The 18,161-nt window shown below is 34.1% G+C and overlaps 1 protein-coding gene across 2 annotated transcripts in view; it reads left to right on the plus strand.

Annotated features, from left to right (window-relative positions):
* The window catches only part of LOC116348009 (protein sprint), a 132,513-nt gene that overhangs the window by 16,912 nt on the left and 97,440 nt on the right, over positions 1–18,161 (plus strand). The window contains exons 1-2 of one of the 2 annotated variants that reach the window (XM_031778856.1): positions 9,016–9,160; positions 13,425–13,698. The exons of the other annotated variant lie outside the window; for it this stretch is intronic. Of the exons in view, the coding sequence (XP_031634716.1) occupies positions 13,678–13,698 (21 nt within the window). The 5' untranslated portion in view covers positions 9,016–9,160; positions 13,425–13,677. Of the gene's footprint in view, positions 1–9,015; positions 9,161–13,424; positions 13,699–18,161 lie in introns of those variants that run through there. 2 annotated transcript variants of the gene reach the window in all.

The raw sequence follows: 18,161 nt of genomic DNA on the forward strand, positions 1-18,161 counted from the left end.
TCACTTAAGTGATTCAATCCCGTAAAGTTTTGCGTCGAATCTTTCGTCGGATGCTTTCTTGAAGATGACGCTTTCCCACGTACAACATTTTGTTTAGATCCCGAATTAAGCCATTTACGGTGAACAAAATCTCCTTAGATACAAAAACATCACAATATGTCTTTTGCTTTTGTTGCACACATTTTGGGCATAGCTTCAATTTCATAATTGAAATAACCGCTTCTTTTATGTATATCATCGTTGAATTCCATTGTCGAGTGAAGAAAGTGTCATCCAAGTTTTAAACACATTATTTCCGTACGCGATTTAATCTTTTTTAAAGCAAATAAATCATTTCTCATTTAATTTTCGCATAAAGGATTTCATGCGCACCGTGAAATGACAATTCTCATTCCACCTGAAAAATAAAATGATTCAAAGCGGGCGGAGGCGGTTTGATAAATGTTCGAATAATATTGATAATTGTCTCGATCTGTTTTCATACATTTAAATTATGGCCAAATCTTTGCTTTTTGTTTGCAACGGACAATTAATTTCCGACATTCACAAATACGCCGAAAAACCATTTAGCAATCCATTCGTGCGACCATTTAGCAATCTCTTCTCAACTTCATTCTTAAGAAGATGAATTTTTGGTCATTGTTATTTTTCGGCTGTGTCATTATATTACAAGATGTTGAATCGCTTTTTTACAGCTCTTAACTCATTGAAAACACATTCAAATTATATTCTCATTCCAAATGAAACATTTAAAGTCGCGCCATTATTTGCCAAGCAAACAAAGTTTCGAGTCATAAGCTGGAAACGCCTAAAATGCTGCAATTTAAAGCTTTTCGAATTATTTTCATTCGCTCTTGCGTCAAAGACAAGCATATGGTAGTCGTTACATTATCTCGTCAATGAATTGCAAGTAACTCAAAAGTTTGTTTCAAACGTGTAATTGCGACTTCTATAGAATTTTTTTTATCGTTTTTAATTTTTTGATTGTGAGTTTTATGGTCAAAAAGTAGGATTTGTCTGGAACCATTCAAATCCTATAATTTTCTCTCGCATTTGAAGATAAAAACCAGCATCGAGAACTCACTAATACAGGATTGTGTTCGCATGTTTTTGATTGACCAATAAAAATAAGCAATGCAAAAGCGTATGAGAAAACTTGAGAACAATTCACTTGAAGTCGTCGGGCGACGCACTGAAGAGAGAGATTATTTACTACTTCGATTACGTTCCGTACTTTTCATAATTTTCTTCACATTCGCTGCTTTCGTATTCCCATTGCGACTTATTTATTCATGAATTCAATCTCTGCTTCCGAATATGTTTATGACGGTTGTGCATTTCATTCTCTCTCCCCCACACTCTTTCATTTCTCTTTCTCTTTGCATTTTCATTCAAATAAAATCCCTGTCGATTTCGATTCGATATTCGTTCTTCCGTTGAACATATGTTTTTATTGAGCATCGTTTTTTTGGATGCAAAATTTAAATCTTTGTCGTATGGAATAAAAATCCCATTTATCCTTGGTCAAAAGTGGATTTCATTTCGAAATCGTTCATGTTTAAAGATTTATATGAACGGAAAGAGAAATGCCGTTTCAAGAAGGGATGCTGTGTGTAACGTCATTTTTTGCAGCAACTACCGAATTATCATATATTTAAATTTTTTGTGCTGTTACTTCAGTCAAATGGTTCGATGACCTTTTCGTGAAGGCATATATATGTTGTTCTTTTTCCTGCGTATCTTTTATTCGTTGGCTTTTTTCCATCCAACAAACGCAACGACATTTATTTGCATTTTTGTTTAGGCACTCATTAGATATGATTACGCTATCAGTGTGCGCGTACAGCAAAATGTATCTAATTGCACGTTATTCAAGAGACCGCAGTTATCCCAAAAATACTATAAAAATTATATGGTTCCGGATATGGACCACTTAAAATGGAACATTTTATATAATGCGCTCAATTTAACGGAAAAATGAGCAATTCAAGTGCCACAAGCGACAAATTGATTCGCTCGATTATGAAACTTTACAGTGGACGTTCGTGGAAAAAAATAAACGCATGCACACAGAGAATGTTGATTGTTTTTGAAATGTGCTAATAGACCGTACCTGAATCCTAAAGGCAATAACGTGCACCGAGGTAGGTAAAGCGTCAATTTGGAAAAATATACAAAACAATTGAGACCCTTTGCAAATTTAAAACAATACATACAATACACATGTATAATTTTTGTGTAATTGTATTAAGGTGAGACGAAATGAATGGCATTTTTCGGATTGAGATGAATTTAAATGATTTCTAGGCACAATTTTTAGATAGATTTGGTACGTCCCTATATAATTTGCCATCTCATGTTATATGGAGATCGTCACTTGACGTTGACGACGTGATTCGTTTTTGTTCGAGGTGACTTGCTTTTGCGAATTCTATAATTAGTTCGCCTCAATGTTCTTCACCTCATTCACATCACCTGGAATGAGTCAATTGTTTGAGGCTCTCACTTGTTTGCTTTCGACGTTTCGCTCGACTGCCTGACTAATGTATTCTCTTGATTGCACAAATTATCGTTTTGTTCTTCAATCACATACACACACACACACACACAGCACAGGAAATGCTCTAAAACTATAGAACGGTTTCTTCATATAACAAATTACTCTGGGAGTGTTTTTTTTTCTTCATTTAAATCAAAAGCGCGTTAACGTTCGACGCTCAATTCACGTATTACAATAATAATCGGATATACAGCACGAATGTGTCATTGTGAACGAGTTTTTTCCCTCCTTTTAAATTTCATCGCAAATTGGACAAATTATTAGAACGTCTTCTTTGTGTACAGTAATGTCTCTGTGAATATGTGTAATATTCTGAGAAATGTCATTGTGTCTTTTGTCTTAGCTATGACCTTGAGCCACACAGCGCGGAATTTAACGTCAAGCAATAAACTTTTACTTTTTTTTTGTTTATTTGATCGCAAAGAAAGCCGTTTATTTTAAAGTGTACACTCGCTTATTGTTGTTTTAACAGCGCTTGTTGTACGGAGACAGAAGAAATCTTTTATCGTCCCGAATAAATTGATTAAGTGGAAAATTGGACGACCAAAAATATATATGTAGTGTATCGCTGACAGAAGCTATAGCGTCAAATGGCATTGCATAGCGAAAAATGTAGTGTGAACGCACTGAACCATGTAATAAATAACAGTTTAAAAAAAATGTTTATTACCCATGGAATTGAACAAAATATACATTTCCATATGGCACTTTCAAAGCAACAACAATGAAAAAAGAAATATCACATCTCAACGCATGAAATTTATGAGCGTGCGAGCATCAAATGTCATTCTGTTTCACTTTCAGCCATTTCAAATTGGAATCGTTCCGATTTTACATCACTTTCTGGATGAAAACGTATACCATTCCGTCGCAATGAGCATTTCAATTATAGCCACAACTATTTGCATACCATTTTCAGTTCGCATGATGATAAAGTGTGTATGCGTTAAGGTCTAATAAAAATGAGTTACTCAAACAATGTGCTGGCTTTGTTGGTGTCGTGTCGGTGCCGGTGCCAGACGTGTTTGCTAGTTTTCGCGGATGATATGAGACGCAAACGAATTGACACAACCACATCAAAGTCTAGCTCGTTGTCTTGTTTCCATATATCTCATGTTGAAGGCAGTTAATTTAGCGATCAAATACATCTTTTGCTATGATGCAAGCAACAAACGTTCGCAGAAATTGGCATTTAAGTATATTCACTGAATGTTAACTGCATAAACTATAATTAGAGCCTACTTAAACACGCGGACCAGATACAAGGCGTACATTGAATCAACGAACAGGAAAATTTAAAATAACATCGATTCAAGTGAACACATTGACATCCATGGCATGGTAAATACCGAATTATATGCTGCGCTTTCGTTCATGACCATGACTGAAGTGGCAAATTTTCGACGTGCGTCGACAATCGTCTTTTTGTCACTTTTTAAAAAACAGCTGCGCCACAAATCTAACTCTATTTGCGAATGAAAAAGAATGAAAAAGTTTCGTGATGCGTAAAAATAAAATAAAATAAAACTTATCGTTTGAATTGTGTTTTATTTTTGGAAAATTTTCGTTTATTTTAATTTCACATCACAGCCAAAGCAAGCCAAAATTTAAATAAATAGATTTTTTGCTGTTGTTATTTTTATGTGATTTCGGCGATAAAAAGAACTCATTTAAAGAGAAAGAGAGAAAGAAAGCGATGGAGTGAGATGACGAGAAAAAGAGAAAAATCATAGTTTTTATATCACATTCCATTGAGTCTGGGCGATGTTGATCATTCTGTGATCTCATTTTTTGCACAACAGGAAGCACCATATTATATTTTTATTCTACTGCGCATTGCCTCGCAATAATCGTAAAACTAAAGAGATAACATTAGCAAGGTTATTTCATTTACTTTTTAAACCCAATCCATTCCCCCTCATTGTTGCACTTCATCTTCTAATGGAATCGTCATTATATCTGCTTAATTATACGATTCAAGGAGCTATAGCGGACATTCTGGGTGATTAAACAAATATATAGAGATTAAGAAAAAAAATCTCTCCGATTACTTCACTACCATTAAAAATTATGGATGTCATCATAAATGCAATCTTATTTTCACGTAGCGACCATTAATCCAATTTTCTTCGCTCTGTTTGGTCAATGTCGTGTACAAAAATCTCTTGCTGAAAACTTTGACATTAAAAATTATGATTATGTGAATGCGCGCGCGTTTGCTGCACAATTTGAACTTCATTAAAACTGTGGTGCGACTGTATGGTATCAACATCGGACCATTTGTACCAGTTGAAAGATGCTTATGCTTGTCTCAATTGTTGCAAACATTGTCACGCATTCGCCTCGTATCATCAATTACATAATATTTTTATGTAAATTCATTCCACATATCAAACGATTTGATTAAAAGAGTGAACGAAAAAAAAATGTAATCACAGGAAAATGGAAAGGGTGCCGAGTGAATGCGTCACGCAGAGATAAAAGCATAAAATGCATGCATGCCAGCAATTGCAACAAGAACTCAACAATGAACAGAAAAAGAAGGAAAACAAATTATGAAGAGAGAAAAAACGTTACAAGAGTGTAACAAGATGTACCGGTTAGCCCACGTGGTATACGAAGTATATTGTTTGTGCGTGATGATATTGCTCCAGTCACAATATGGATTAAAATGAAAAAAGGCGAAGTTCCATTCTCAAGTTTCCACTGAATAAGCACAATTCAATTTTTTTATGAACAACAATTTCGATAAATGCCAGATGCAAAAAAAATATATACGACAATATATATATAAAAGAGCCTACAGTTAATCGAAAAATTCTGAATGTTCAGCATCAGCCACATATGATCTGTGCGAACGCGATGTGTCTCTGTCACTACCATACATTGTCGCTTATAAATATTGCGCATATATTGAATGAATAAAAAAAACACACACACACAATCCTGCGGTTATACGAGGTTCTTGTTTTGTTTTAATCCAAACTCGTCGGCATTATTGTGATATCGTTTTGAACATGTTTTCTTTTGTCGTCGAATCGATATTGCCTGAAATTAAAAAGGCGTAGCATTCAACATGCCGGATATTTCATATACGACGACACCACACATACGTGCAACTACATACACGCACGCATACTTATGCGCATAAATTTATCGACAATATAGAATTTATATTTAAATTTGGGCCAAAATGACCACGATGCTATTCACACTCGATATTAATTAATCGTATTTTGTAAACAGTTGCAAATATTGAATGATCAAAGGTAAACTATAATGTTAATTAGTTGTATTTTTTTGTTCATTCGCTCGCCTCCAATTTAGAAATTCAATCAATATAATGTTAATGACACTAGCAGCTGAACACATATTTTACAACACGAGTTAATTCACATAAACAATGTATCCAGCAGCTAGTACGGAAATAAATATGATATTTTATTGCACACTGACAAATAAATGGATTTTGCATTGCAAATACATTGTAGAATTTATCGATTTCTATTCATGATGCAATTAATTCTAAATTAAATACCAACCATTTAAATACCAGCACCGTTTTTTATGCCTCGAAATTAATTTCAGGCTTTGCTCAGAATTCGGACACAAATTGCAATTATGATGTGAGAAATATTTGTAAAATGAGCTGTCATTTCCACGTGATCGAATGAATTGACAAATGAGGAATAAACGTTCAAATGATTCATTAAAGTGGTATACAACATTTGAAATGATTGATTTATAAAACATTATTTAGATAATTTGAGTGGTTTTCAATCCTATCGTTTGGTTTAATACTTCAAATTGTATATCAAGTGACAAGATAATGAGAACTGACACTGAACCCGACTAACCGATACATTCACGCTTGACCAATTCTCTGAATGCCACCGCATATCAACAACCGCATCATTTCAATAATAAATTTATGAAATAAATCGAAATGTGCGTACCTAGGAAAATCATTTATATAATTTATCAAAATGAGTGAAATTCAATTTTGACATAAAAAAACGTTCTAGCGAAACATAATGTTAATAGAAATGCTAATATATAATACAATGTTCGCGTTGATATTGTTTCCTGTAGGGTATGCCTACATTCAAAACAAAATTCAATGAACGACACATAATTTAAGATTAGGTCATAAAGGTGCAAAAAAACGATTCGATCGAATACAAATGGTGATTACTGAAAAAGAAACTTCGTGTACACCAACGCTTGTTATCGGACAATCCATACGAAACACGTGCAGTTGATATATCGACCGGTAAGTTCCACAGCAATGCGATGATGTATTGTCCACAATGTATGATGAATATGATTCCGTTTTATTACTTGGGAATTTTAGTGCAAACGCGTTTTAATAATAAAAAACAGCACAAACATGTATGTATGTATGCAAATCATTAACCCAAAATCAACGGAGGCTTTCAAAAAATTCAGACAATACGGGCAATGTACAATGTACACAGTTTTGTTTGTCGCTGTCGTAGCAACACAAATACAAAACAAATGAAACAAAAAAGACTAAACAAAACCAACGAAAAGTACGGTGCTAACAAGCATTTTTTTTCGTTCATGTTTGATTTGAATGTTAGAGGATTTCGTATTCGTACAAATGCAAAACAATAGAATTTCCATTGGCGATTCTAAAAAAAAAAAACCGAATGCAGCTATTCTCTTATTGCGTTGAATGAAAAGTGCTCGCTGACTGAATGGTCTGACATTGAACGTCGCGAGAATAAAACAAAACAATAACAACATCCACAGCAGCAGCAGCAACAGCAACAACATCAGAAACATATACAACGAAATCAGAATTCATTTTCATTTAATTATCAAAACAAAGTGCTATTGTGCAACGGTAAATTGTGATGCAAAATGCAGTAATGTTTTTTTTGAAAATAAATTGCGTTATCTGGTGCATTCAATCAGAGCCAAAGCGAAAATGGCAATTATACATTTTTTTTGTACCAAAATCAAAGTGAAATGACAGCAAATGTTCGCTGATGACAGATAAATTGCGTTCTTTTTTGGGTATGGTTTCTCGAACGACGATGCTCTTTTTGTCGAGTACGTTCTACCTAACGGTCGTACGGGTTTTAAGATTATTTTAATTGCGACTTTTCTTTTGATTTCATAAATTTTGCAATAAGAAAATGAAATTGCTATATTTTAACGTAAAAACCATCAGACAGAAGAGAATACATTTTGCATGACAAAAAGACATATTGCCGAGAGTGCGAAATGATGTCTGGTCGAAATGTAATTTCAACTGTTTTCATTAAATTGTTTGGAGATTGTTCTTTGATGATGTATTTTTCACCCTTGAATGCAGACGAAAGACATTTGGTCGAAAATATGATGATGACGAGTTGATTGACACTTACGAAAAGGTATCGTTCATACAATATTTTATGGACATGTGTGGTGGTTTCAAAGGTAGCTGAAATAATAATGAAGCCAACCATGTGGTCACAATTGGCTCGCAAGAACAGATATACCATTAAAACATTTCTACGGTTTCAATAAAAACCTATCAATTCTGGTTTTTCGACTGAATGTACATCCATTGGCCAATGAACATTCTAAAGCCGCTATCTTTAAAATTGATTCCAAAAACCAGACCAAATGTAACTGTCAATTATTATACTCTAACGATTTGGTTTTCTACATCGTTTTGTATCAATGACTTAAGAGAATGGGGTTTTTAAACCGCTGTGACAAATCGACGCGGTGATTTTAATTCTATAAAATTCAATCTCAAGAGATCGATAAAACCGCAAAAGCGTTAAATGTCCCGCTAAAAAGCAGTCACTTTCAATATCAATAAATTTGATTTTAATGCAAATTTGGTCGTTCGAAGATTTTAGCTTAGTTGCGTTAAAGAGACACAAATTGGCTTAAGAACTGGCATTCAAATCGATCGTCGTGTATGCAATGGATGGTTGTATGTGCAAGTGTTGTCAACGGTGTGCAATTTATACAATTTACGATTGTATTAACGTTGTTATTAGTTCGTATCTTTCCATCGTCAGTCACGCATACAATTAAGCAAAATAAAAAAAGCAACAGCGACAACAGTGTGTGTGCATATGTGTCGTGTGACCGAAAAATCGCTTTGTGTTAATGTTGAACGATCATCATACACATTACGTTACGAACACATGTTTGCATGCGAACGCCACAACAATCATCATCACACCAATACACATGAACAAGAGATAGAGACACAAGCCCAACATAAATAAATGAATGAATAAACGAAACAAGGCGAATAAAAAAAATAACAAATAACAAAAAAGCAACAACAACAACATCATATGAACACTGTTCGCCTAAAGAAATGATATAATTGTGTGGTTGACTGAGTGAGTGAGTCGCACTTTGGTTTGGGACTTAATGCAAACACAGAGAATCATAAGGATTTCAGTCATGAATGGTCGGGCGCGCTGTTTATTCGAACATTTATTCGTGCTGTATGTTTTATCCATTGTTGTGTGCTTCGACACACATACGAACAGTGCATTTGGTGAATCTCGTGCTTGAAATTTTCTTTGATTCGAATTGCAATCGAGCGAAGAGAAGAAATAGGTGAAGATTTATGATTATTAATGTGTCATGGTGTAAATCATAAAGAAAATGCCATTAAAGTGTGAAAAATATCAAAAAATAATTCACGTCGATTTGAATAGAAAGAAAACGGTTGATTAATTCTTAAGAAATCTGTGTTTGTGTGAGGCCAATTTCATGTGTATAATTGATCACTATGGCCGCATAAAAACAGTTTTTTTTTTCTCATGTGCCATTCGTGAAACTTAATTGTGAATGTAAAGCCGACCGATATATTTTTTTTTGTTTTATTTTCCGGTCAACAAAGCAACCTTCTTTTTGATCGCGACCGAGATATGAAGGCGCGCACGCACGCAAATAAGCCGCTCATGAAGCAAGATGAATTTGTGATTTATTTATATATATAAATACGAATTTGTGGAACGATCTACATCAATGTCAATTGATGACGACAACCATGCTAAATCGCTTTTTGTTTTCTCTAAATTTTTATTGTCGCACGTTGTTTGTTTGTTGTTTCGATTACGCTTTTAGAAAAAACTATCTCGTTAATTTCTTGGTATGCGAATGTTGTGTTAGCACATATCATGAATGAAAAAGAGAAAAAAAATAGAATCAAAATCGTCCGTTGAGCAATCGATCGAAAGACACGCGGGGTCTATGATTCACCCTGTCGAATTGCTTAAACTCGATTCAACGGACGCTTCATTAAACACAAATTTAAGTGTCAGTCTTGCAAAAGCAGTTGTCATAAACGATCAGTTTACGAACAAGTCAAACCGGCACATGAAATTGTAATGCAAACCATACGCCAAAATTGTCGGCGTATGTGAGTGTGTGTCTGTATATAGTTATTTGTCGCGAAACTGCAATCGATATTTTATTGGCGACGTTGTGGACTCATGTTTTAGGAGTACTTGTTAAAATTGAAACCTACGCAAAAACCGAAAAAAAAATCCGTACATATTGAAAAATTAACTTTAATCGGTTGATATATTAACGGAAATGCAGAAAGCATAAAAATAAAACAACGCATGCAAAGAAAGCGACTATGTATTGTACATATTATTGGTGTGTTTTTTTGTTTCTTTTTCCCTTCAGTACTTGAAGTGCAAATATGCGTGGTATGTTCTGAATGTGTCGAATGTGAAAAAAGAGCGAAAAAGTTGCTAAAGTGTTAATCATCGTCATATTACGATCACACCAATCAATATAAATAATCACACACTTCTGTGAAATTACACAATTTTCTCTTTTTTATAAACGCACATTTCGTTCGGTCGTTTTTTTTTCTTCATTTCGAGGGGGCATCGATTACACTTGAGCAAAACGCACTTTCTTAACTTGCTTGCGCTTTCGATTGATAATTATTTCTTGTCATCAACAATTAACAATGCAATTAAATTTAAAGAAAACACGTCACAATCAATTTTAGAAAGCAGTTTCATGACACGTAAAGCTCAGCGAAAGCAATGAATTCAATGGTTCATGATACTTTTGACACATAATTCGACGATAAAGTCTTAATCCATTTTACGTTAATGAACGCATTTCGTTTGCAACAAAAAATAATCTGCACTTTGGCTTAATAAGCGGTTGCATCAAAACGATGCCAACCGTCAACTGGATGACGTGTCGTCGTTTGTCTTGCAGCCATACACGTTGTTTATTGTTTGCAGACATCAGTAGTGTAATCAACATATATTTTCAACGCGTTTATTTCGTTTTTGCCTTCATGTTCGTTGCTTCAACCGAGTAATAAGTGTATATCAAATAAAATTTAAATTGGTAATGAGTGTGAAGACATCGGCCGCGCGCATTTGTTCTTAAACAGAATAAAAAATAATAAAGAGAAAAATGCAAACGAAACCCGCTCACATCCGTCTTCAGTCATTATTCACAGGAAATCGTTTCTTATTGAGAAAAATAAATTTAGTCCATCGTTTTTTTTCTGCAATATGTTTGTCTATTGTTGATGGTCACATTATTTCGAAATATACCATGCGTGCAAAGCGAACAAAGCGCCAGACATCTTATCGTATGTTTGATCAAATGTTCTGATTATTATTTAACAAAAAAAGGTAAATCAACAGTTCCCATTGCCACGCAATTTTGGCTGAAATCGCAATTAATATCCAAATGAAAGGAAAAATTAGCCTAGTAAATAAAGCGTCACGAATATATTCATGATTTTAATAGAACAGACGAGCAATATAGTTGTAGTTGCAGTTACCTAATTTTATGATAGCATTCCGCCACGAATAGATAAATATATGCGATTTCCCAGGCTGTATGCGATAAAAACAAATAGAAACACATTTAAAATTATCATCGTCGTGGCTCGACTATGGTGTTTTAACATTTTCTTCGTGCACTCCTGTCGCAACACCAAAGTTATGTACCTATTGCAACCTGGCGTGTATGTGTGTGTGCATCTGTGCATATTTCATTGATCCGGTGGAGGTTCGCGTGTCGGTTTCACTGTTGATTCATATCGTCATGGCGCGCGCGTACGCTCACACGTCAATATATACAAGACGTAATACAAAACGGTGTTACACATTCCATGCACAGTCGGCATTTGAATGTATTCGAAGCAATAAATGATAAAACAACACTGTTTGGGTGTTTAAAGTATAGTATCTACATGATTTATGGTCGTCGACCAGAATGATTTATAAAAAAAGCGACCAACTAAAACAAAATGCCTTGCGATATCAGTAAACCATTGCTACTTTCTATCGATTGGAAAATGTTTTTTTTTCTTTTACATTCGACGTCCTCAAAAAGTGCATTCACTCAAACATTTGAACTGTACTATCCACACCGAATGTCATTGTTTGTTCTCTGTATGTTTGTTTTTCTGTTTTGTTGATAGACATTTCCAACTAATGACATCGTGCCGGTAGGTTTTTTGTTGTTTTTTCGCCACCGTGCAATAGATGCTTCTTCTTCGATAACAAATAAAACATATTTTATGGAAAAATTAGTAGCGATTCGAAAAAAAAAAAACAATCGTCAAAACGACCGTTTGGATATTTTCTGTGGAAAATGTTGTCGCATTCGATTTCATTTTCAATGGAATTCCTCATCATTTGCACATTTTTTTTCTTCATTTCAAGTGGTGCACAATCGTTTGAATTACATGTGTGATCGTTTAATATATGAATTGCATTGTGTAGTTGATTGCTATTATATTATTCTCTAGAGTAGATTGCATTCGCTAGAAATGATAGCGTCGCACAATTTCAAAACACTTGCAGATTTATGCATCCATATTTCTCAGACATCAGCATAATTCACTTTCAGCCAATGCAACAACAACAAAAAAAAACTCCATCGTATTTGCAATTTCACTTTTTACGCCTCATTTGCGTCAGTCCAAACAACGAATGGAGATCGAAAAAAAGTATGAGACAAACGAGACGACAAAAATGAAATATTTTTTAAAAAAAGCGATAACAAAATAAAAGTACATATTTTATTCAACATAATGGTGACACATACATGCATGCTTGATCCCTGTATTCAGTTTTATTATCATGTTTTTTTTTCTGTGTCACTTCTGAATAAAATAGTTTCAAACTCATCCGGACCTTATCACTCAACATGAGGTCTTTTTTCTTCTTGTCTTCTGCAATGCGATATTTTGTCATCTCTTTCGCACTAGTTACACGTTTGATAGAGATGGAAGATTATTGACAATATTTTATATACAAACATCTGGCCTCTGTTCACCGCTTCATTTTTCTTCGCTTGACTGTTGCAAATCTTTTGTTGTGCGATTTAAATAAACAAAATGATTTAAATGCAATGTCGAACCGTGCATGGTTGCTTTAAAAAAAAAAACAGTCAACAGAAACTTGGGTTGATTGCGTCCGTATATTCTACGAATTTGATAGTCGCATGCAGATTTTTCTAGAAAAAAGTGATGACAACTCAATTTTTATTATTCGAACCAATGATATTTGTACTTAAATACTCAACGATGTGTTTTAAACAAACGAATCACTCATTCATCTTGCATCATACGAATGAGATGTTCACTCTCCATATCAGTGTACGCAAGCAAAATATCGGATCGAAATTATGAAGTGTTTGCTACGGAAATTCCAATAACAAAATACTGGAATATTACGAAAGTGTGTGTGATATTCAAGAAAAACGACCGGTTACCATTTTTGAAGATATGAATGTTGAAAAAAAAATGACAAGTGCTTGCAAAAATTCGTCGATTCTATAAAAGGGAATCTTGTGTGAATTTAAAGTATTTTTTCCCTTTTAGTTCCTGTGTTTGATTTTGTGTGGCCGAGAATTTCAACCATATACGAATACGGAATAAAAGAATTTGAGTTGATCTGAATAAAAATGTGTATAAAAAGCGGAACTATTCGTATCAATTAAGTGGAGGGGAAAAAAGACGTTGAAAAATAAATAGTTCGAACGAGAGAAAGAGAACGACAATAAAAGTGTTGACATTGTGTCGACGTTTTGCCTATTTTGGTTAAAAACATTGTGATCGAATCATCGGCGTCACCATGGCCATGGATGCAATTGCGGTAGGTTTATTGAATTAAGTTGCGTCGCGTATGTGTAATATTTAAGACGAGACAAAAAAAAGCCAAGAAGTCAGTTCATTTATGCACTTTAAATAATCGCTATTAAACGTCAAGATGGCTGGGACGATGCAAAATGGTATTGGAAAAGCAAGCGGTTGCCAAGTGGCATGCTAGTGTGTGTGTGTGTGTGTTTTTTTTTTCAAGTGTAAGCATGATCAAACATGAACGAAAAATCCACTGACCAGAATTAAAATTCAAATATTTACGTATGAACGCAAACATACAACGAGGCTCATTTTTAATTTCATTGTCAGGCGCTCGTGTTACCGAGGATTCTTTATGGTCATTTTTTTTTTGTATACCATTCGCTGCAGTCGACGATATATTTTTTGTTGTTGTTGTGAAAAAAAGCGTACGCTTGCATATGGAAAAATGGTTGCTTCGCATTTAGCTGTGATAAAAAAGAGCGAGTCGGCAAATTGTTCGTTTAGTGTCCATTTTCATGCACTCACGTTTCGCATAAATCATACAAAAAAAAACAGCACAATCCAATGCATACGAGCCTGCTGTACATTTGAACAGAGCTCAAAAGTGCATTTTTCTTTCTCGTGTCTCTTTCTCTCATTCAATTACACACAGCGGCTGCGGATTCTCCTATTTCATTGCACAAAATAAATAGCGTTAAACAACAAATTTGCGGCATTTTAATGAGATGAACGAAAACACCGGGGTCAGACCCACAAAAGAGAAACTGAAGTTGATATATCTAATCGAAAGGAATTTCGCACATTCCACTAACTGTATATTATCTCGTTTCTACTGTGCACCACACACAAATTCACTTGCATTTATCGTAGAAAAACATTCATCTCTCGATATATTTTACGGATTGTGCGTAATAATTTTACGCTTACAAAGTGATCAAAAGACTCTTTTTATCATATATTTTGACGGAAAAAAGGTTTTTTTTTTGTTATGAAAACATGGATACTTTGTTTCATAAATGGTTTTGTCGATAAGTCATTTTGAAATGCCAATATTTTGATATCCTGTACATGTGTAAATTGAAACTCGAGCCAAACACATTTTTTTTTTGCAAAATTGCGGACGAAAAAAATCCTTCCCATCAATGTGCTCTGCATTCAATTTTAAATGACAATCATATGATCTCAGACTGAAAATGATAATGTTGTCAAATCGAAACAATGTCCAGGGACAATTAATTTAAATAAATATTGCGCGAACCAAATTGGTTTCATTTGAAATGTTTGGCGATATGTTCATCATTGCGAATAAACAGAGTCTAATTGGCGTCGACGCTAGCTCCACTAGAAGGAGATAGAGAGTGAGTGAGAGCGTGATTGTGTGTCGACGTTTACGAAACGAATATTCGTTCATTGTCTTCGAATGTAAACAATTTGCTTTACATATGCACGATTCATGCGAATTGTAAACACAACTGATTCCAATATGATTATAAATTGTCACACTGTCCTCTCTCTCGGTGTGTTTATCGATGTTGCCTTCGTCTTCTTTGTGTTCAATTTGTTTCAATGTTCAATTTCAATAAATTTTCGCTGATATTTTAATTGTTATCAATTGCATTGAACGTCTGCGGCAACTATTTCGCTGAATTTGATGTGTATGTATGTTGCGGCACGACTGCCGGTTTTATCGACGAATAACACCAGACTCGTTGAATCTGACTCGTTATCAATCATGATTGCTTCTAATCAATAAAAATGGCACAATCAATTGAATGCGAAAGAATCAAATGACGAATAGATTTTATTCACGTTCGCGCATTGACCCTAATTGATTAAATGTATGAATTGATCTATTTCGTTGAACATCTGTAATGATGATTGAATCGGTTTTAGTAGCCTCAGGCGCCAAATAAACTCATATAATAAAAATACAATAAAAGCTATGATATCATTTTCTGTTGTAATTATGAATCCGCCGATATATTTTTTAAAAGGAAACGAAGAAGAACTAGATGATTTGCCTTTTTTGTAGACGCTTTTTATTAAGTTCGTTGTGGTTTATAGAATCGATTGATTTGAACAATGCCGTTTTTTCCAACGCAAATCACACCATCAATTCATGTAAATTTAAAACCACAAATTACATTTTTGGTTGGCGGTGAATCATTTTATCTCTTCCAAACATCATCGTTCTGTGATATTTACCTAAAATAATCTTTGTTCAACGGATTAGCTTCGGTTTACCTTCAAAGTACGATCAAGTTGATTCTCTCATAGACCATGCAATGTTTATTGTAATCAAAATAGCGAAATTAGCATGAGTCGTGATTTTCCACCTAAATTTGTGTACTTTTTTTCCCTTAAAATCTCTTTTGTAGAATAGAAACAGAGAAAAAACGAAACGAAACGCTTGCGATTACTTAAGAAATTTGCTGGCAGAAAAAATGTGGTGCAATGTGTTGAGTAATTAACAATATTTTCTACAGAGCGATTATTTGAATTCGACTTTTAAGTCAATACCATAACTGCATGACATCACTAATATGCATGTCTACTTCAATACATTTTGTGCAAGAAATTTACTTTGTATGTGTGTTGTTTTTTCGTCCATTTTATGATTTATGATACCGCTTTCCCATTAAAATTTATTAATTAGAGTCGATAAACAAATGTGTTCGATATGCATTCATGAAGGCATTTTGCAAACGTCGAAGGCTTCGTCGATCACGACATATCGAGTGCAGTGTGTTCAAATAACGGGTTCGGTTTACATTCACTCGTGCATTTTGAACAACCCATCAATTGCTGAGCATAGTCGATTTTTCTACAGGAAAAATAACATCATTATTCAGCCATAATTTTTTTTATAACTTCACTAATAAATTACTACGAGCGTTTCTCTCTCTCTCCCTCTTGTATTCATGTTTTGATCATTTTTAAATTGCGGCAATTAACTCATTTGCAAACGATCATATTATTTGCCGATCGCTAACAAAGTCATTAAAGAAAATTATTATCGAACTCTGTCGTTATTTTGGTTTTTAAATTAAATCAATTTAATGAGTGATTAATTAATTTTTGGCTATTATCCAGCTTCCTTTGCCCATGGCGTTTCGGTTTTTTATAGAAAAACAAATATTCATAATCCAGCTGGAATGTGTAATCACTTCCCCAAATCATATTTAGTTTCCAGATTGATTTTACAAATTAATTTGCTAATTTTCACAATAAACGTTAATAAGCTGTTAATTTGTGTCGCTATTGTTATGCTTTATTCACGTTGAATTCGTAAATTGAATTACATCGAACAAAGCAAAATGGATGTAATGCAATTTACAAATCGTGCAACGCATTTTAACCGACGTAATACCGAAAAAATTACAATAACACGATAAACAATATAATATTAGCAATTCAGTGCATAAACGGCATGCGTAGAAATGGGCTTTGAAATTGTGCATGCGAAATGCTGAGTCGTCTGCTTAAAATTGTGAGAATAGTCGTTTTGATCCAATAAGAATGAACCACGTGCACTTTATTGTTGTACGTCTATTATTATTTTTTTGCAAATGTTGATGAATAAATTGAGCATTTGCTTCTTTTTGTGTCCATTTCAATTTGCCTACTTTTGCTCTTGAGCGGCAAACAATCGGTTAAATGAATAAAAATGACAAGAATTGCGCATTACAATCACTCTGCAATGCACTGTGTGTTCAATTTGCAAGGCTCAGCAGCTTTGTGACTGCAGCATTTAACGAGTTTAATGGCTCTGTGAACTATGATTTACATTGTTATTAACAAGTGCGCTCAAATCCATTTATAAATGGATTTTCTGTGTACCCGGAATAAAGAAAATCTACACAAATTCGCATTGTAAATAATTCAATTCGCACAATTGCCGTTGATACGCATGTCATGCTAAGTCTCACGACTCTTTCTCTTTTCACATTTCTTTGAGAAACGCTCGAATCGTCAGCGTGTGGTCAGCCAATTTTCAAAAACTCTTTGAGTTGAGAGTAACACACAGTCACACTTTTTTATCTGTATTTTTATTATTTTTTCTACTCAATATATTTATATCGCCCATCTGTGACCATAATTAACAGCAAAAAGCGGCAAACTAAAGTGGCAAACATTTCAACCGAACAATGACACTTTATTGTGACTACGCAAATAAACAGTCATAATTCAAAACCAAATTTATTGTTTTGTACAATATTGATGCAAGAAATACTGCGAACAAATTATTTTTAAAAATTCCAATGCTGATTCAATCATTTTTAACTGAAAATAAAAATAAAAACATAATAAATATGATGAGATTTTATTAGTTTATGATGACACAGTTTTCAGAAGAGACAACATCACAAGCATTTGACAATGAACTGGAGCTTTTGCGGGTGTTCTCTCTCAATGCATCGCCATCTCGGGTGTTCTTTTGGATAATAATTTGTCTTTGTTGCTGTATATGACCTT

The sequence above is a fragment of the Contarinia nasturtii genome, unplaced genomic scaffold, assembly GCF_009176525.2.
Source record: "Contarinia nasturtii isolate CC-2019 unplaced genomic scaffold, AAFC_CNas_1.1 Cnas_scaffold_2228, whole genome shotgun sequence".
In the NCBI taxonomy this organism is placed as follows: domain Eukaryota; kingdom Metazoa; phylum Arthropoda; class Insecta; order Diptera; family Cecidomyiidae; genus Contarinia; species Contarinia nasturtii.